Source organism: Oncorhynchus masou, chromosome 5 (assembly GCF_036934945.1).
Source record: "Oncorhynchus masou masou isolate Uvic2021 chromosome 5, UVic_Omas_1.1, whole genome shotgun sequence".
NCBI lineage: Eukaryota > Metazoa > Chordata > Actinopteri > Salmoniformes > Salmonidae > Oncorhynchus > Oncorhynchus masou.
In genome coordinates this window covers 67,357,094-67,378,423 of record NC_088216.1, presented here as the reverse complement: position 1 = coordinate 67,378,423, position 21,330 = coordinate 67,357,094, and the positions used below count along the sequence as shown (strand labels likewise).

The 21,330-nt window shown below is 43.2% G+C and overlaps 1 protein-coding gene across 4 annotated transcripts in view; it reads left to right on the top strand.

The window, feature by feature from the left end:
• The window catches only part of LOC135540132 (prickle-like protein 2), a 113,073-nt gene extending 92,046 nt beyond the window's left edge, over positions 1-21,027 (top strand). For all 4 annotated transcript variants that reach the window (XM_064966537.1, XM_064966538.1, XM_064966536.1 and 1 more), the window contains 7 exons: positions 5,545-5,728; positions 13,646-13,759; positions 13,925-14,062; positions 15,461-15,664; positions 16,393-16,579; positions 17,652-18,512; positions 19,529-21,027. In XM_064966537.1, coding sequence (XP_064822609.1) covers positions 5,597-5,728; positions 13,646-13,759; positions 13,925-14,062; positions 15,461-15,664; positions 16,393-16,579; positions 17,652-18,512; positions 19,529-20,442 — 2,550 coding nt within the window. In that variant the 5' untranslated portion in view covers positions 5,545-5,596 and the 3' untranslated portion in view covers positions 20,443-21,027. The remainder of the gene's footprint in view (positions 1-5,544; positions 5,729-13,645; positions 13,760-13,924; positions 14,063-15,460; positions 15,665-16,392; positions 16,580-17,651; positions 18,513-19,528) is intronic.
• The last annotated feature ends 303 nt before the right edge of the window (positions 21,028-21,330 follow it).

The following is a 21,330-nucleotide window of genomic DNA, read 5'->3' as shown; positions in this document are numbered from 1 at the left end:
ACACCCCTTGACTTTTTCCACATTTTGTTGTGTTACAGCCTGAATTTAAAATGGATCACATTTAGATTTTGTGTCAATGGCCTACACACAATACCCCATAATGTCAAAGGGTAATTTACAAATGAATTACAAATTAAAAGCTGAAATGTCTTGAGTCAGTAAGTAATCAACCCCTTTTATGGCAATCCTAAATAAGTTCAAGACTAAAAATGTGCTTAACAAGTCACATAAGTTGCATGGACCCACTCTGTGTGCAATAATAATGTTTTAATATATGATTTTTCAATTACTACCCTATCTCTGTACCCCGCACGTAATTATCTGTAAGGTCCCTCAGTCGAGTAGTGAACACAGATTCAACCACAAAGACCGGGAAGATTTGCTAATGCCTTTCAAATGGGCACCTATTGGTAGATGGGTATAAGTAAACAAATCTGACATTGAATATCCCTTTTAGCATGGTGAAGTTATTAGTTATACTTTGGATGGTGTATTAATGTTCCCAGTCACTCCAAAGATACAGGAATCTTTCCTAACTCAGTTGACGGAGAGGAAGGACATCTCTCAGGGATTTCACCATGAGGCCAATGGTGACTTTAAAACAGTCAGTTTAATGGCTGTGATGAGAGAAAACTGAGGATGGATCAACAACACGGTAGTTACCCCACAAAACTAACCTAAATGACAGAGTGAATGGAAGAAAGCATTTACAGAATAAAAATATTCCAACAAAGAACTAAAGTAATACTGCAAAGAATGTGACAAAGCAATACGTTTTTTGTCCTGAATACAAAGTGTTATGTTTGTGGCAATTCCAATACAGCACATTACTGAGGACCACTCTCCATATTTCCAAGCATAGTGATGGCTGCATCATGTTAGGGGTATGCTTGTAATCGACTTAAAAAATAAACGGAATGTCGCTAAGCACAGGCAAAATCCTAGAGGATAACCTGGTTGTCTGCTTTCCACCAGACACGGAGATGAATTCACCTTTCAACAGGACAATAACCTAAAACACAAAGCCAAATCTACACTGGAGTTGCTTACCAAATAGACAGTGAATGTTCCTTAGTGGCTGAGTTAGTTCTTAATTAAATCTACTTGAAAATCTATGGAAAGACCTGAAAATGGCTGTCTAGCAATTGATCAGGAACTCGTTTGACAGCGCTTGAACAATTTGAAAAGAAAAATGGGGAAAAGTTGCACAATCTAGGTGTGGAAAATTCTTAGAGATTCGCCCAGAAGGTATCACAGTTGTAATCACTGCCAAAGGTGTTTCTACAAAGTATTGACTCGGGGGTCTGAATACTTATGTAAATTAGGTATTCCTGTATTTAATTTTAAATACGTTTGCACAAATTTCTACAAATGTTTCCACTTTGTCATTACGGGTTATTATCTGTAGATGGGTGAGAACTTAATGTTTTTGAATCTATTTTGAATTCAGGCTGTAACACAACAAAATGTGGAATAAGTCAAGGGATATGAATACTTTTTGAAGGCTGTAACTACTGCTGTACACCTTTTCTATTCACATACTGTCGCTATACACCAGTGGAGGCTCCTCAGAGGAGGTAGGGGAGGACCATCCTCTTCATTGAATTTCATAAATATTAAAATAGTGAAACGAAGTTGTAATTTTTAGAAAAAAAACTACACTAAATATATTCACTTGTTGCCAAATCATTGATCAGAACACACTGTTTTGCAATGAAAGTCTACAGTAGTCTCAACAGCGCTCTCTGGGGTAGAACCATGGTGTAGCCGGAGGACAGCTAGCTTCCGTCCTCCTCTGGATACATTGACTTCAATACAAAACCTAGGAAGCTCACAGTTCTTGCCCCCTTCCATAGACTTACACAGGAGTCATGACAACTTCTGGAGGATGTCCTCCAACCCATCAGAGCTCTTGCAATACGAACTGAGAGCGAGAGAGAGAGATTTACATGCACTCAATTAGTATTTGGTAGCATCGCCTTTTAAATGGTTTAACTTGGGTCAAACGTTTCGGGTAGCACAAGCTTCCCACAATAAGTTGAATTAATTTTGTCCCATTCCTCATGACAGAGCTGGTGTAACTGAGTCCGGTTTGTAGGCCTCCTTGCTTGCACATGCTTTTTCAATTCTGCCCACACATTTTCCATAGGATTGAGGTCAGGGCTTTGTAATGGCCACTCCAAAACCTTGAAGCCATTTTGCCACAACTTTGGAAGTATGCTTGGGGTCATTGCCCATTTGGAAGACCCATTTGCGACCAAGGTTTAACTTCCTGACCGATGTCTTGTAATGTTGCTTCAATATATCCCCAATTTTCCATCCTCATGATGCTGTCTATTTTGTGAAGTGCACCAGTCCCTCCTGCAGCAAAGCACTCCCACAACATGATGCTGCCACCCCCGTGAAGTGTTCTTCGGCTTGCAAGCCTCCCACTTTTTCCTCCAAACATAACGATGGTCATTATGGTCAAACAATTCTATTTTTTTTTCGTCAGACCAGAGGACATTTCTCCAAAAAGTTTGATCTTTGTCCCCATGTGCAGTTGCAAACCGTAGTCTGGCTTTTTTTCATGTCGGTTTTGGAGCAGTGGCTTCTTCCTTGCAGAGTGGCCTTTCAGGTTATGTCCATATTTGACTTGTTTTTACTTTGGATATAGATACTTTTGTACCTGTTTCCTCCCAGCATCTTCACAAGGTCCTTTGCTGTTGTTCTGGGATTGATTTGTACTTTTTGCACCTAAGTACATTAATCTCTAGGAGACATACTGCTCAGGAAGGGGACACATTCTGACTGCTGGTCCCATGGTGTTTATACTGGCATACTATTGTTTGTACAGATGAACGTGGTACCTTCAGGCGTTTGGAAATTTCTCCCAAGGATGAACCCAAAAAATTCTGAGGTCTTGGCTTATTTCTTTTGATTTTCCCATGATGTCAAGCAGAGGCAATGAGTTTGAAGGTATGCCTTGAAATACATCCACAGGTACACCTCCAAATGACTCAAATTATGTCAATTAGCCTATCAGAAGCTTCTAAAGCCATGGCATAATTTTGTGGAATTTTACAAGCTGTTTAAAGGCACAGTCAACTTAGTGTATGTAAACTTCTGACCCAATGGAATTGTGATAGTGAAATAATCTGTTTGTAAACAATTGTTGTAAAATGACTTGTCATGCACAAAGTCGATTTCCTAACCGACTTGCCAAAACTATAGTTTGTTAAAAAGACATTTGTGGACTGGTTGAATAACGAGTTTTAATGACTCCAACCTAAGTGTATATAAACTTCTGACTTTAACTGTATGTTCTGAGCAAGGAACTTAAACATTAGCTTTTTACATGGCACATATTGCACATTTACTTTCTTCTCCAACACTGTGTTTTTGAATTATTTAAACCAAATTAAACATGTTTCAATATTTATTTGAGACCAAATAGATTTTATTTATGTATTATATTAAGTTAAAATAAGTGTTCATTCAGTATTATTGTAATTGTCATTATTACAAATATATATATATATAAAAATCGGCCGATTTAATCGGTATCAGCTTTTTTTGGTCCTCCAATAATCGGTATCGGCATTGAAAAATCATAATCGATCGACCTCCAGTTACAACGATGTTGGCTGTGTGTAGCAGATAGCGGTTATGGTATGAAGGTTTGTCTTGTTTGTATTGTGCACTGAAGTACGCAAGCAAAGGGAAAAGGTGAGAGGATGAGAAGGTCCGAGAAGGAATTCTACAACAAGCAAATGATTGTGCTGTTTGTATGTGGCTGCTATGAAAATGAACTGTGTTTGTGGTGATCAAGGATTTATTCCTTCCGCCGATTCTGTAGAAAAACAATTCTTAAACGGAAGGAAGGGGATAAACTTACCTGAATTTGTCCAATAGAAACTCTCAATTGCAACTGTTGGACTAATTACACCCTAGATTAGCAATAGCAACATTATGATGGGTATAGGAAAATGTTTAGTATCATGTTGTATCTTAAACCTATCAATGTTACATTGAGCAGGGTGAATGAAATATGAATGACAGTCATCCAATATGCTCTAGTAGAAAAAAGGCCATGTTCATTTAAAAAAATCGGCCTCCCTCATCTTAAACGGCACTGACCGCCACTGCTGTACACCATTTACACACATTTATATTCCAGACTCTGTTCTGGAAGCTAATTTCCTGCAATTCCGTCCATTTTGCCATGGTGTTTTGTACTGTGTATTTAAATATGTCGAAATAATTCTTGACATTACTCGTTCTAATATTTCTACTATTTTAGTTACACCGTTTATACACACCACATATTTATTTATATACTGGATTCTTGACATAGCTCACTCTAATATATCTACTTCTGTACATATCATTCTTAGTATATCTTGTGTAGGTTCATCTGGTGTATATATGTATAGACTGCATTTGGATTACTTTTACAGTGCTATTTGGCTTGTTAATTGGATTAGTTACATTTCAGGATAAAAAATAATTCTTCTTTTTCTTTTGTGCGTGTGTGATTATTTGTGTAATTATTTGACATTTTACTGCATTGTTAGGCGCTAGTAACAAAAGCATTTCTCTGCACATGCTTTAACATCTGCTAAACCTGTGTACGTGACCAATAAACTTTTGATTTGTTTTTGATTGGCTACCTGAGGGGCAGTAGAAGTCAGTGGATACGGCCCGCGGGCCTCCCTCTGTGTCCAATGGTTACAGGGTCTGCTGCATGGACAGAGTTTCACTGTGTGTGTGTGTGTGTGTGTGTGTGTGTGTGTGTGGCCTAGTTAACAACTTTAGTTTATTCTGTTTTAAAGGGTGAGGGTGAAAAAAGGCTCTAGTCACATGTATTATACCTAAATTTGCAATCCTTGTTCTGTATGCGAACAAACGGATACCTTGTGTGGGTGTGTTAATCTGTTGCATGGTTCTTGATTAATGAACAGATTTTTATCCTGTTTGAGCATCTGAAACCGCTTGAAGCTAACCTTGTAAAGACAGGAGGAGAAATGTGTATTTACAGTACTGCTTTCCATCACTGTCAGTAGCTCGGCGAATCATTTCCCTAACCTGTTTGTCGTTATGTCCTCACTGGTGTTACCTAGAGGATTGTGGGAGCTAGAATGTCTCTGAGATCCTGCTCTCTCTGTAAAACATGTGAACCCTGGCCCTTGAACTCTGTGGAGTTTAGATTTCACATGCTTCATTGCCATGGAGATTAGATTTCACATGCTTTGTTGCTTTGCAATGGAAACCCCTGAAAACAAAGATGGACATCGAGAGAGGTCTGAACTCAACCCACACTTTGCCATACGTACAAGGCATAAGTCCTGGTTGGTTGCTGACAGTGTTTTATATTACTAAGCTTGGACTATGGATAACAGTTTCTCACTTTTCTATACTTCCTGAAGAAAAGACATGTCCACTCAATGTTCGCTTTGGTATCTTATCACTGACCTCAGCTCACTGTCCCAGTGTCCTGTAGAAAGATCTGTGTCCACTGTAAGCTTTGATAACTGACTTCTGCTTTGTCCCTGTGTCCTGTAGGAACATCTGTGTCCACTTTAAGTGCCACCGTGAGGAGCATGTGGTGACGGCCATGCCTCTGGAGATGGAGAAGACCATCACTAAGCTGATGTACGACTTCCAGAGGAACTCCACCTCAGACGACGACTCAGGCTGCGCGCTGGAGGAGTACGCCTGGGTGCCCCCGGGGCTCAAACCTGAACAGGTATGACAGACACACACACACACCGGGGACTCAAAAAGGAGTATGGTTTACTTTCACTATTCCATCTCCTCTCTGTTGGATTACACTTCTACTTGCCATCTTATATTGCATGTGTGGTGTTCAAGTAAGCTGATAGGTTTACAAGGATTATATGATGCCAGTGGTTGAGTGAATATCTCATTAATTCTGCTTGCAAACTGTTTACTCGTGATTTCACAAGCCCATTGTTGACTCTGTTAAGCTGGGATATGCAGAAATATATTACATGCCCTGTGAGCATCCAAGAAACCATCTTTACAAGGCTCTTGTGTACCGAAGGTGTGTGTGCTTGTTATTGGACAGTAAAACCTTTTTTATAGATGTGAGTTTCATTTTCTTGATGAACTGAAAGGAAGCCTTATTGCTTGTGCAATCGGGTGGTTAATATTCTGTTAACTAGTCCCCCATTTCAGTCGCCCAAGGCTGAGCACCGCCATTTTTCATCCCCAAGAGTCACATGTGACCTCCAGTCAATTAAGCCCCCCTTTCAAAGCAGCTCAACACCAGCCTGCCAAAATGGAGCCCGGCAAGGATAGACTGACTGATAGATTTCTAAAGCAGTAGGGCAATAAGACTGGGCGTGTTGCAGTTATTGGAGTGGCTTTGCATTGAGGGAAAAGGCTATATTTTGCAGGATTTACTGCTGGTTACATATGTACATTGAGTATCCAGGTATACAGTTGAGCTTTTCCCAACCTGACATTGAAGTCAGTCGAGTCATAGAAATGTGTTTTGAGAGAGAGAGAGAGAGAGAGAGAGATCTGAGCTTCTGGTTTAGGTTTCTCCTCAGGGACCCAGCCCCACTGCTCTGTCAGGAAGAGGAGCATCCTATTCAGTCTCAACTGGTGTCAAGTCACCATTCTGTAACACATTTTTCTCAAAGACAGTGGGAGCCATTCCATCAAACAGTGTAAACATGTTTTCTCCTTGCTCTGCAATGATATGAACGCCTGGATGCATGTATGTAGCTAAATTGTATTGGTAATGTGAAACTGAAGGATTCTCGGCTGCATTTCAACTACAAGTTCTTATTTTTACAAGACTGCAATTATTGACTGTGCTGAGAAGTTATTGGTTCTGGCCTCAGGAAGGTCCAGCCAATATACACTCTCCCTTGATGTCAGAGCTAATAAAATGTCAGGACATTGCCAAGGATACAGGGAAGTTCAGGCCAAATATGTTACTAAGCAGCCGTTACTGATGTCTCTCTGCTGTTGGAAAGGCAGATCACGCAGTCTGTCTCCCGTTGCTTTTACCTTGTGTCACAAGAGACGAGGAACTATCTGCCTGCTCATCCAAGAGGAAATTAAACCAAAAAGCTTTGACTATTTCATTGTTTTTGTAGCTGTAAAGACAATGTCTACATTCACGTTGAAGGAAATGGCAGCCTGTTACCATTCATTTTACTTTGGAATGGCAGTCCTTACGTCTTGACCTGACGAAGATCCGTTTCGGATCATATTGTTGTCAATAAAGTTGTGATTTGGGAGCTTTAACAGTGTGCGGGCCTTCTTGTTCTTTACCTGTCCTTCCGTCATGCGTGATGGGCTGTTGCAATGGTGTTTTGTTAAAGTATGGTATGTCCAATAAACGCTCACTGTTGCATGTTTCAGGACTGGACTTTGATTGTGTCCTAAACGCTGTCAGTCTTGCCAGTGAACAGCGATGAAAAACAGGTGTGGGGGGAGGACTGTTCTGTTGGTTTCCAAAATAAACCCCAAAACCCTGCCATTTGATTTACCCTTTAAAAGTAATACATTCTCTGTACAATTAGAAAGCAGATTTAATCTGAGTACATTTAGTTTCCATGCCCCTGATTACTATTATTATCCTAATCTGCTCGTCCTAACTGGCTTTGGGGAGTGTGGATGTGTGTCCTGCTCCACACATCTCTACCACAGTGTGTGTGTGTGTTGGGCCTCAAGTGTATAGGCCAGTGGTTGTTGTTGGACGTGTGTTCAGTGATTTATCAGGGCTTGGTCTCTGTGTGTGTCTGTGTGTTCAGTGATTTATCAGGGCTTGGTCTTCGTGGGTGTGTGTCTGTGTGTTCTCTGATTTATCAGGGCTTGACCACAGTTGTTGTTTCATGAAATATGCAAGGATCCCTGAGCCGCTTCTGTGATTCCCTGTCCCTTGTCGACCCGAGCCAACTAAAACACAACCAGAGGAATTGAGTTGCACTTAAAGCAGAACACACTTATAAAAGGGGGACGTTTCACCCTGGACATGCATACAAGTTAAAAGACTAACCCACAATAAACATGCACCTAGTTTTATTTCCAAGAATCACAGACTATTTCCAGCTGTCATAGAACATGTTGTAGCGTGTTTGGGTATACATTTCGACATCAGAGATTATAGATAATCCAGAGGCTATACATACATACATACATACATACATACATACATACATACATACATACATACATACATACATACATACATACATACATACATACATACATACATACATACATACATACATACATACATACATACATACATACATACATACATACACACACACACACATATACACACACACACACATATACACACACACACACATATACACACACACACACATACATACATACACACACACATACATACATATACACACATACATACATATACACACATACATACATATACACACATACATACATATACACACATACATACACACACACAGTGGGGCAAAAAAGTATTTAGTTAGCCACCAATTGTGGAAGTTCTCCCAATTAAAAAGATGAGAGAGGACTGTAATTTTCATCATAGGTACACTTCAACTATGACAGATAAAATAATTTAACAAAAATCCAGAATATCACATTGTAGGATTTTTTTAATGAATTTATTTGCAAATTATGGTGGAAAATAAGTATTTGGACAATAACAAAAGTTTATCTCAATACTTTGTTTTATACCCTTTGTTGGCAATGACAGAGGTCAAATGTTTTCTGTAAGTCTTCACAAGGTGTTCACACACTGTTGCTGGTATTTTGGCCCATTCCTCCATGCAGATCTCCTCTAGAGCAGTGATGTTTTGGGGCTGTTGCTGGGCAACACGGACTTTCAACTCCCTCCAAAGATTTTCCATGGGGTTGAGATCTGGAGACTGGCTAGGCCACTCCAGGACCTTGAAATGCTTCTTACGAAGCCACTCCTTCGTTGCCCAGGAGGTGTGTTTGGGATCATTGTCATGCTGAAAGACCCAGCCACGTTTCATCATCAATGCCCTTGCTGATGGAAGGAGGGTTTCACTCAAAATCTCACGATACATGGCCCCATTCATTCTTTCCTTTACACGGATCAGTCGTCCTGGTCCCTTTGCAGAAAAACAGCCCCAAAGCATGATGTTTCCACCCCCAAAGCATGATGTTTCCACCCCCATGCTTCACAGTAGGTATGGTGTTCTTTGGATGCAACTCAGCATTCTTTGTCCTCCAAACACGACGAGTTGAGTTTTTACCAAAAAGTTATATTTTGGTTTCATCTGACCGTATGACATTCTCCCAATCTTCTTCTGGGTCATCCAAATGCTCTCTAGCAAACTTCAGACGGGCCTGGACATGTACTGGCTTAAGCAGGGGGACACGTCTGGCACTGCAGGATTTGAGTCCCTGGCGGCGTAGTGTGTTACTGATGGTAGGCTTTGTTACTTTGGTCCAAGCTCTTTGCAGGTCATTCACTAGGTCCCCCCGTGTGGTTCTGGGATTTTTGCTCACCGATCTTGCGTGGAGCCCCAGATCGAGGGAGATTATCAGTGGTCTTGTATGTCTTCCATTTCCTAATAATTGCTCCCACGGTTGATTTATTTAAACCAAGCTGCTTACCTATTGCAGATTCAGTCTTCCCAGCCTGGTGCAGGTCTACAATTTTGTTTCTGGTGTCCTTTGACAGCTCTTTGGTCGTGGTCATAGTGGAGTTTGGAGTGTGACTGTTTGAGGTTGTGGACGGGTGTCTTTTTTATACTGATAACAAGTTCAAACAGGTGCCATTAATACAGGTAACAAGTGGAGGACAGAGGAGCCTCTTAAAGAAGAAGTTACAGGTCTGTGAGAGCCAGAAATCTTGCTTGTTTGTAGGTGACCAAATACTTATTTTCCACAATAATTTGCAAATAAATTCATAAAAAATCCTACAATGTGATATTCTGGATTTTTTTAAAATCATTTTATCTGGCATAGTTGAAGTGTACCTATGATGACAATTACAGTCCTCTCTCATCTTTTTAAGTGGGAGAACTTCCACAATTGGTGACTGTCTAAATACTTTTTTGCCCCACTGTACGTGTACACACACACACACACACACACACACACACACACACACACACACACACACACACACACACACACTGAGTGTACCAAGCATTAAGAACATCTTCCTAATATTGAATTTTAACCCCTTTTGCCCTCAGAACAGCCTCAATTTGTTGGGGCATGGACTTCAAGGTACCAAAAGAGTTCCACGTTGATGCTGGCCCATGTTGACTCCAAGTCAAGCATACAGCGTTGTACGAGGTCTTCCGTTTCTTGACCATTTCTGACATGGAATCATTTCTCAGAACAAGAATAGACAGATTAGTTTCAGAAGAAAGATCTTTGTTTCTGGCAATTTTGAGCCTATAATCAAACCCACAAATGCTAATGCTCCAGATACTCAACGAGTCTAAAGAAGGCCAGTTTTATTGCTTCTTTAATAAAAAAATAAACAGTTTTCAGCTGTGCTAACATAATTGCTAAAGGGTTTTCTAATGATTAATTAGCCTTTTAAAATGATATACTTGGATTAGCTAACACATCGTGCCATTGGAACACAGGAATGATGGTAGCTGATAATGGGCATCTGTGCGCCTATGTTGATATTCCATAAAACATCTGCTGTTTCCTGTTACAATAGTCATTTACAAAATTAACAATGTCTACACTGTATTTCTGATCAATTTGATGTTATTTTAATGGACATAAAATTGCTTTTCTTTCAAAAACAAGGACATTTCTAAGTGACCCAACTTTTGAACGGTAGTGTACAGTGCCTTGCGAAAGTATTCGGCCCCCTTGAACTTTGTGACCTTTTGCCACATTTCAGGCTTCAAACATAAAGATATAAAACTGTATTTTTTTGTGAAGAATCAACAACAACTGGGACACAATCATGAAGTGGAACGACATTTATTGGATATTTCAAACTTTTTTAACAAATCAAAAACTGAAAAATTGGGCGTGCAAAATTATTCAGCCCCCTTAAGTTAATACTTTGTAGCGCCACCTTTTGCTGCGATTACAGCTGTAAGTCGCTTGGGGTATGTCTCTATCAGTTTTGCACATCGAGAGACTGAAATTTTTTCCCATTCCTCCTTGCAAAATAGCTCAAGCTCAGTGAGGTTGGATGGAGAGCATTTGTGAACAGCAGTTTTCAGTTCTTTCCACAGATTCTCGATTGGATTCAGGTCTGGACTTTGACTTGGCCATTCTAACACCTGGATATGTTTATTTTTGAACCATTCCATTGTAGATTTTGCTTTATGTTTTGGATCATTGTCTTGTTGGAAGACAAATCTCCGTCCCAGTCTCAGGTCTTTTGCAGACTCCATCAGGTTTTCTTCCAGAATGGTCCTGTATTTGGCTCCATACATCTTCCCATCAATTTTAACCATCTTCCCTGCCCCTGCTGAAGAAAAGCAGGCCCAAACCATGATGCTGCCACCACCATGTTTGACAGTGGGTGTGGTGTGTTCAGGGTGATGAGCTGTGTTGCTTTTACGCCAAACATAACGTTTTGCATTGTTGCCAAAAAGTTCAATTTTGGTTTCATCTGACCAGAGCACCTTCTTCCACATGTTTGGTGTGTCTCCCAGGTGGCTTGTGGCAAACTTTAAACAACACTTTTTATGGATATCTTTAAGAAATGGCTTTCTTCTTGCCACTCTTCCATAAAGGCCAGATTTGTGCAATATACGACTGATTGTTGTCCTATGGACAGAGTCTCCCACCTCAGCTGTAGATCTCTGCAGTTAATCCAGAGTGATCATGGGCCTCTTGGCTGCATCTCTGATCAGTCTTCTCCTTGTATGAGCTGAAAGTTTAGAGGGACGGCCAGGTCTTGGTAGATTTGCAGTGGTCTGATACTCCTTCCATTTCAATATTATCGCTTGCACAGTGCTCCTTGGGATGTTTAAAGCTTGGGAAATCTTTTGTATCCAAATCCGGCTTTAAACTTCTTCACAACAGTATCTCGGACCTGCGTGGTGTGTTCCTTGTTCTTCATGATGCTCTCTGCGCTTTTAACGGACCTCTGAGACTATCACAGTGCAGGTGCATTTATACGGAGACTTGATTACACACAGGTGGATTGTATTTATCATCATTAGTCATTTAGGTCAACATTGGATCATTCAGAAATCCTCACTGAACTTCTGGAGAGAGTTTGCTGCACTGAAAGTAAAGGGGCTGAATAATTTTGCACGCCCAATTTTTCAGTTTTTGATTTGTTAAAAAAGTTTGAAATATCCAATAAATGTCGTTCCACTTCATGATTGTGTCCCACTTGTTGTTGATTCTTCACAAAAAAATACAGTTTTATATCTTTATGTTTGAAGCCTGAAATGTGGCAAAAGGTCGCAAAGTTCAAGGGGGCCGAATACTTTCGCAAGGCACTGTATATATTTGTATTTATTAAATGCAGAAGACTTTCTTCATTATTCAGGGCTATCCTTATTGTTGTGGTAGCAGGCCCTTTGTATCGCACCCAAGGACAAAGCTGATAGGTTCCAGTCCAAAGATCCATTTATTGGGTACATAGGCTATTAAAATGGGCTTTCCTGTGGCTCTGTGGTCAGCACATATTGATTGCCTCTCCTATACCGCTGGCCCCCTTCTCTCGCTCTCTTTTGCCTTCTTTTGCTCCATCCTCTGGCGCTCGATGCTCCTGACATCAACGCAATTGAAGACCGCTGGCTCCCATTCTGTTCTGCCCCCCTGTTACTCTATAATGGAGAGACTGTAATACATTTCTACCAAAATGACGTTCATTGTTGGCCGGCATAATGTAAAGAATGTAGAGTCATTTTGAATAGTGGGATTAGTATTAGTCCTCTGTCTGACGCAAACACGGTTCGTGTGTGTGTGTGTGTGTGTGTGTGTGTGTGTAATGTCGAGGGGTAATGCATTGCATTCTCATGTCAACATGCTGGGAGGGAGTAAAAGGCCAGATTCCATTACGACTGCATCGGAGGGTCATAAATCAAAGTGATTGTATATGTGTGTGTGTCCTTGTGTGTATGTACTGCATGTATGTGTGTTCTTGTGGTAGGGTTAGGGTCACACTGCAGATATAAATGTTCTCCTTCCTCAAATAGCCTACATGATTCCAATAAATGTTCATTTGCTACTTGTAGCCTAATCTTTGTACTATGTCACTGGTATTAAAAATATATATATATATATATTTCACCTTTATTTAACCAGGTAGGCCAGTTGAGAACAAGTTCTCATTTACAACTGCAACCTGTCCAAGATAAAGCAAAGCAGAGCGACAAAAACAACAACACAGAGTTACACGTGGGATAAACAAATGTACAGTTAATAACACAATAGAAAAATCTATATACAGTGTGTACAAATGGAGTAAGGAGGTAAAGCAATAAATAGGCCACAGTGGTGAAGTAATTATATATGTGTAGATGAGGATGTGCAAGTAGAAATACTGGTGTGCAAAAGAGCAGAAAATCAAAAACAAATATGGTGATGAGGTAGGTAGTTGGTTGGCTGGGTTATTTACAGATGGGCTGTGTATAGCTGCAGCGATCTATTAGCTGCTCTGACAGCTGACCGTATTGGTGGCCTGACAAGTGTGTTTCTCTCCTGTCAGGTTCATCAATACTACAGTTCCCTGCCTGAGGACAAGGTGCCCTATGTAAACAGCCCAGGAGAGAAGCACCGCATCAAACAGCTCCTCCATCAGCTGCCCCCCCACGACAATGAGGTGAGACCACCTGCCTCACGGGCCCCTGGGCACACAGACGTTGGAAAGGGGTCATTTGTCACAGTGACATTGTAACGTATGTCTCTAGCTTAATAATTACAACAAACTACAGAGTTTGTGTTTCTCTGCTGCCATTTATTTTAACAATCTGTGTGTGTTTCCCAGGTACGTTACTGTAACACTCTGGACGATGAGGAGAAGCGGGAGCTCAAACTCTTCAGTAACCAACGGAAACGAGATAATCTGGGCCGCGGCAGTGTGAGACCGTTTCCTGTGACGATGACCGGAGTGATTTGTGAGCAGGTACACTGACTCCTGTGAGACTGGGACTGGTGCACTCACATGATGAGTAGAGCAGAGGAGGGACAGACATCTGGTAGACATTATACATCAGTGGCTATAGTTGGTGAGATGTGATAGAAATACATGTATAGTCACATCACTATGAGGGATCTCTCACAAGTAAGAAAACAACTTTAGCAGGTTATCAAAGGAAATGACTATGAAGGTGAAGGACATGCACATCTCTTTTGTGGTAGAATCTAACAGAATCTTAAGTACCCAGTGACATTTCTCACTTTTATTGTGATTCACCACGTGAAGTGCTCAGCTGGCATTTAAAAGCAGCTCATATAATGGAGCTTCACATTCAAGTTATGACCCTGTCTTTCACCAATGGTAGACTTGAGGGTCTTGTGTTTCCCCGACTGTTTGTAACTTTCTACTCTCCCTCTTTCTCCCACCCCTCTAAATCTCTGCTGCACTCCCTGACCTTTCTCTCATTGTTACTGTCTCCTTCACTCCATCTCCCACCTAACTCTCCCCTCCCGACCATCTCTCACTGTTACTCTGTCTCCTTCACTCCATCTCCCACCTAACTCTCCCCTCCCGACCATCTCTCACTGTTAAACCCCACTCATTCCCACTCCCTGACCTTTCTCTCATTGTTACTCTGTCTCCTTCACTCCATCTCCCACCTAACTCTCCCCTCCCGACCATCTCTCACTGTTAAACCCCACTCATTCCCACTCCCTGACCTTTCTCTCATTGTTACTGTCTCCTTCACTCCATCTCCCACCTAACTCTCCCCTCCCGACCATCTCTCACTGTTAAACCACACTCATTCCCACTCCCTGACCTTTCTCTCATTGTTACTCTGTCTCCTTCACTCCATCTCCCACCTAACTCTCCCCGCCCGACCATCTCTCACTGTTACTCTGTCTCCTTCACTCCATCTCCCACCTAACTCTCCCCTCCCGACCATCTCTCACTGTTACTCTGTCTCCTTCACTCCATCTCCCACCTAACTCTCCCCTCCCGACCATCTCTCACTGTTAAACCCCACTCATTCCCACTCCCTGACCTTTCTCTCATTGTTACTCTGTCTCCTTCACTCCATCTCCCACCTAACTCTCCCCTCCCAACCATCTCTCACTGTTAAACCCCACACATTCCCACTCCCTGACCTTTCTCTCATTGTTACTCTGTCTCCTTCACTCCATCTCCCACCTAACTCTCCCCTCCCGACCATCTCTCACTGTTAAACCCCACTCATTCCCACTCCCTGTACCTTTCTTCTCCTCTAATCTTCCTCTCCCCTTTCTATCCTCTCCCTCCTCCCTTTTTCTCTCTCCTCCACCATGTCTCTTTCTCCTCCCCCATCTCTCCCCTCCACCATCTCTGTCTCTGACCATCTCTCAGTGTGGGGGGCAGATAAACGGGGGTGACATTGCAGTGTTTGCGTCGCGGGCGGGCCACGGCGTGTGTTGGCACCCTGGCTGCTTCGTGTGCAGCATGTGTGACGAGCTGCTGGTGGACCTCATCTACTTCTACCAGGAAGGGAAGATCTACTGTGGTCGGCACCACGCAGAGAGACTCAAACCACGCTGCTCTGCATGTGACGAGGTGAGTGCAGGCTAAACACACCCACAGGCACACAAACACACATACAGTACACATACGCAGTCACAATCCTCTCTGATACTAAACCTTTCATAGGCCTTCCCAGCAAATATTATATTGAATACTATGACACTAACTGGGCTCCCGAGTGGCGCAGCGGTCTAAGGCACTTCATCTCAGTGCTTGAGGTATCACTACAGACCCTGGTTTAATTCCAGGCTGTATCACAGCCGGCCGTGATTGGGAGTCCCATAGAGCGGCACACAATTGGCCCAGCGTCGTATGGGTTAGGGTTTGGCCGGGGTAGGCCATCATTGTAAATAAGAATTTGTTCTTATCTGACTTGCCAAGTTTAATAAAGGTTAAATAAAAGTACTTTTTTTTTAAACTGCCATGCAAAACATAATAGATGATTTAGAGATGGGTAAACAGAAGAGACCTATATGGTGTTGTCTTGAAATACATTGCTATAATATGGGAATAATTAAGCATTGTTTTCAATTACATCTCCATACACATGATCCCAAAGAGTGGGTTGTGAAAGTGGTGTAATACAGTAGGACAGTGTCTGTCAGTATGCAGGAGGGAGAGGTCTACAGCAGCAGGCAGCCAGGCCTTGATGTCTTTGTCCTGTCATTCTCTGTAATTGGGTGAGAAGGGCCTTGCCTCAGAGAAAAAGCAGCATGATAAATGATACCTTCCCCATCCCTCTTCCCTCTCTCCGTCTGTAGATCATCTTTGCGGACGAGTGCACGGAGGCGGAGGGCAGGCACTGGCACATGAAGCACTTCTGCTGTTTCGAGTGTGAGACGGTGCTGGGCGGCCAGCGGTACATCATGAAGGAGGGCCGGCCCTACTGCTGCAGCTGTTTCGAGTCCCTCTATGCAGAGTACTGTGACTCCTGTGGGGAGCACATTGGTATGCCACACTCCCAACCCATCCATCAGAGCCAACGCAGGGCCCTAGGTCCAATACGTGAATCCTATTCTTGAGCGCGAGAGCACTGGCATATGCAAAGCTAGATGATTTCACTGACGCTCTTTCAGCTGAAAGATTTCTGTAATAGAGAACAGAGGAATGACCTGGATTTAGCTTGGAGAAACATTTCAGGGAGAAATTTGCAATGGTGCAGAGATTACCTGCTTTTAGCTGAGAGTAGCTGTGGGTAGGACTTAATGCAACACTGGCATGCAGATACCGTATTGTCCTTAAATACAGACTATATGAACTTAAGACAGTTTTCACAAAGGGGAAAAAGATCAGTGTGTGAAATCAATACAATTTCAAATGTATTCAGCAGATGCATGTTTCACACATTATTTTCTGTAGGTTCACCAACCCTGTTCTGAGTAGGCCCAGTGCAAGCTCTGTGTGTTCCTCTCAGTCCAGAATGCTGCTGGTTTATCCCTCAACAGGATCCCCAGCTGTGATCTGGCATGGCCCTCAACAGACAGACATGCAGCTCTGTAATTATTTGTTATACAGGATAAAGAAAGTATTTGAGTTAACTGATTATAAATTGAAACCATGAGAAAACACGTTGAAACCAGATGGCAGCCATTAGCCTAGGACCATTCTCCCCGGCAATATACAGTGCCAGGCATGGTACATAATGAGTAAACTCAGCTAAGTGTCATAGCCCCAAAGCCTTTCTTCACTCAAGTTTACTTATAATTTCCTACTACAGTTTTAACAAACAAAAAATCCAGTTTAGGGATGATATCGTTATCTTTTGATTCGGATATGAGTTCTCCCTCTAGAATATTTAGCTCATGTTTTGTATTTGATTAGCCTCAATTTGACAAGCTGCTTATAGCACTTTCTCTTTCACATTCCCCAGCAACAGTATTTCTACAATGATTAGTCTTGAGGGTTTTCTGTTGCAGGCATTGACCCTAAGCATTACTGAGCAAAACAATCAAATGTATTGGGACTTTTTCATGGACATTTTGGCTTATATGCTAACAAGTCTTTCCACTCTTTCCCGCAGGCATTGACCAGGGCCAGATGACGTATGACGGGCAGCACTGGCATGCCACAGAGGGCTGTTTCTGCTGTGCCCGCTGTAAGTGCTCCCTCCTAGGTCGCCCCTTCCTGCCCAAACAGGGACAAATCTTCTGCTCACGCTCCTGCAGCCTTGGAGGTGAGCCTAACGGGTCAGACTCCTCAGACTCTGCCTTCCAGAGCACCCACTCCACTCGAGAGCCCCACCGCAGCTCCAAGGCTGGGAAGAACAGGGGTCAGGCGGGGCGGTTTTCGGGCGAGGTGGACCCTCTCTCCTTACAGATGGACCTGCTGAGTCTGTCCAGCCAGACGCCCAGTCTGACCCGTGAGCCGCCCGCATGGAAGAGCCAGGGACAGGGAGGCGACACGTACCCCTACGAGGGCCGATCAGACCACACAGCAACACCCACTCCACTCCAGCTGCTCAGCCAATGCAACGTCAGGACTGCTTATAACTCCACCTCCCCTGGGCAGGGCAGCCAACCAGACCCCAGGTCCAAGGAGACGGGTGTCCCCAAGAGGCCGCTCATCTCAGCCGTGAAGGGCCACTCTATGAATGAGAACTGGTTCCACAAGGACTCAGTCAACTACTACCCTCCCAAACTGAAACCCCAGCAAAGCATTAACGTACCCCACAGCTCCTCACCCCACAATGGCTTCTCTGACAAGCGCTCAGTCAGTCTGCATGTGTTCCAGAGGGAGAACCAGAGGGACAGGGAGGTGGGGCCTCCCCAGATGGGGCGCAGCAGGAATCCCATCAGTGCACTTAGCTTCACGGAGCAGCTCACTCCCCTAGAGCAGACACCCAGGGGTTCCATGGAGTCACTCACCCTGTCCAACGCTACAGGTAACTCATTCAAAATTCACCATCATGTGAAGATGAATTCATGTGATTATATTTGAAGCAATATATTTTACTGCTCAGGACATTTTATTTCTCACATAATACTGCAACCCATCTGCGGCTAACGAAACAAGTATCGTTCACATAAGAGTGTAATGTCTATTATATTGATGGTTATAACCGACTACTATCTTGATGTAGTAATGATATTCAGGGGAGTGCCAATTAGTCTGACAAATTGAGTATCATAACGAATATGGGCAATTTTCTGGATATGATTATGATTCAAGTATTTTTTTGTCATTATCAGTGATCAGGAGAAAAATAATATGCCAACAAGCATCTTTCTCATGTCAGTCAGAAACAGAGTTTCTAAACCATGCGGTGCTCTCTTTGAGTCAGTCATGTGTGTGCTCTGAATAACTCAACTGGCTAGTTTTCCTGTCTGTAAAGAGAAGGGCGGGCGGGACATTGATTCTGCTGCTCTGATTTGGATAGAGTGAAGCTGTATTTCTCCATCCACTCGCTTCATAATTTCACTCGATCACTTTTCCTCACGTGTTTTCAGTCTGATCATTTAGATTTCTGCTGCTACTATTATAAATCACATGGCGAAGATGTTTGCTATCAAGCTATCAATGTGCATAATATCTAACAAGTGGGGCAAGGGTCGGGAACAAATATGAAATGCTAATGCACATTCTGACTGAGTGACAGCAAACTTTGCTACCCACTGCAGGTTGAGGACATATACACACCCACCCCTCTGCGCACTGCTCCTAATCTGCAGCTTTTTTTTCAGTGAGAACATGCAAGGAGGTATTTTGCCCACATTTATTTGGGTATATTAAAACACTTCTGTTTTTCCTATCACGAGTACCATTCGATCTGACTATCAACTGTCAACTTACGGATACGATTAGGAATACGAGTATAGCAATGTCAGCACACTCCTAATGATCATAATGAGGACAACTGATGAAGTTGACCACTGACTAATCCCTCTTCTCTCTCTGAAGGAACGTCAGCAGATGGAGGGAAGCGCCAGGAGCACCTGTCTCGTTTCTCTATGCCCGACCTGAGCAAAGACTCTGGCATGAACGTGTCAGAGAAGAGCAACATTGGCACCCTCAACTCCTCGGTCCAGTTCCACAGTTCTGAGTCTCTGCGGAGCCTGACCTCAGGCCAGCCCTACATGGAGCTGGAGCCCCCGGTGCAGGTGCAGTATCCTCTGCAGTACTGTGAGCCCCCAGGCCTGGGCATGGGGATGGGCCGCTTGCCCCCCGGCTTCACCTACCAGGAGGAGGACAGGGTCAGCCTGGTAAGCAGCGCTAATGCTGCACGCCTCCCGCCCATCAGCGAGCGCACCCGGAGACAAGGAGAGGGCCCGGGCATGGCTGCCCCTGAAGACACTCCTCAGCGCCGTAGACACCACCACCACCGGTCTCGTCGCTCCAGACGCTCCCGCTCGGAGAATGCCCTGCACCTGGCCGCTGAGCGCAGGGAGAGGCCCCAGCTGAGAGTCAGAGAGGATTATGACCAATTCCCCCCTCCCCGGGGCGCCAGGGACCTGTTTGGGGGTGCAAGGGGGAGGTGCAGGGGGCCGGAGCCGTTCCGGCAGTGCCCTCGCACCACCTCTGACCTCACCCTGCAGAACCCAGGTGCCCACCGCCGTCTTGCCGGGCCCTACTCATGGGACGACTATGAGGATGAGTGGTGCTCCACCTGCTCTTCATCGTCTGAGTCAGAGGACGAGGGCTACTTCCTGGGAGAGCCCATTCCTAGGCCCGTGCAGCTCAGGTACCTAAGCAGCCAGGAGCTCCTCCACAAGTACAGCTCCACGGGGGTGGGCGGACCGCACCAAATGAGCGGCAGAGGAGGACAGCTGCACACCCGGAAACGCCGGAAAAGCAAGAATTGCATAATCTCTTAACATTCGCCACATGGCAAGAGTCAAGACAATGTGCCCTCCCTCCCCAGTATACACTAACATAGTTCATCTGTTCAGAAAAGAAAACAGACGCTCCTCTGAAGTTGGGTATTGTGAGATTGACAATGTTTGATATGCAGTTGGGTAAACCGTTGACAGAATGTTTTGCATGTTTATCCATTTAATGTTTGAGAATAAGATATCCTGAGTACTGATTATATTTCTCTGACTCTCACTCTGCATTATGCTTGTCTGTCACCATGTTTATCAAAGACGATGTGCAATCATAATAATAATGTCATTTCCATTCAGCAACAATAAGGTTTAGTAAGGTCCAGCTATTTCATGCAATGTGATTTAGGTGTATACCATTATACTCAAGTTTATAGGCTGTATATAACTAAATTAATTAATTCACTAAATTAAGGAAGTAATGTAAATACAATGTAAATGATGTCCCACATATTTTTATATTTTGTATAGAATCATTTATGTATTGAATATCTATAATGTAGAAATAGAAACCGCATGCCTGTTAATGTACTGATGTTGTCCTGCATTGGAATAAAATAGCATTTCAGAGAGAGATTGACAGGTGTCCGTACCCTCACTGGAGACTGGTGGGTTCATGTGAAGCTATGTCTACCACTGAACAGTCACGCTCACCATCTGCTCAGTGCTAAAATGAATGAGAACATGGCAAAAGCACACCTCTCTGTAAATGTCATTACCCCCATGAGGTCATGAGTCAAGTGTTACAAATATTGTGATTAATGGGCCTTTACAGCACTGTTTGCAAACAGATGTCTGTGAGCTCCAGCTGAGCTTATCATAAACCCAGATAAATTATGTGCTGCTGATACATCTCCATGAATTAATGCATTAAAAGCT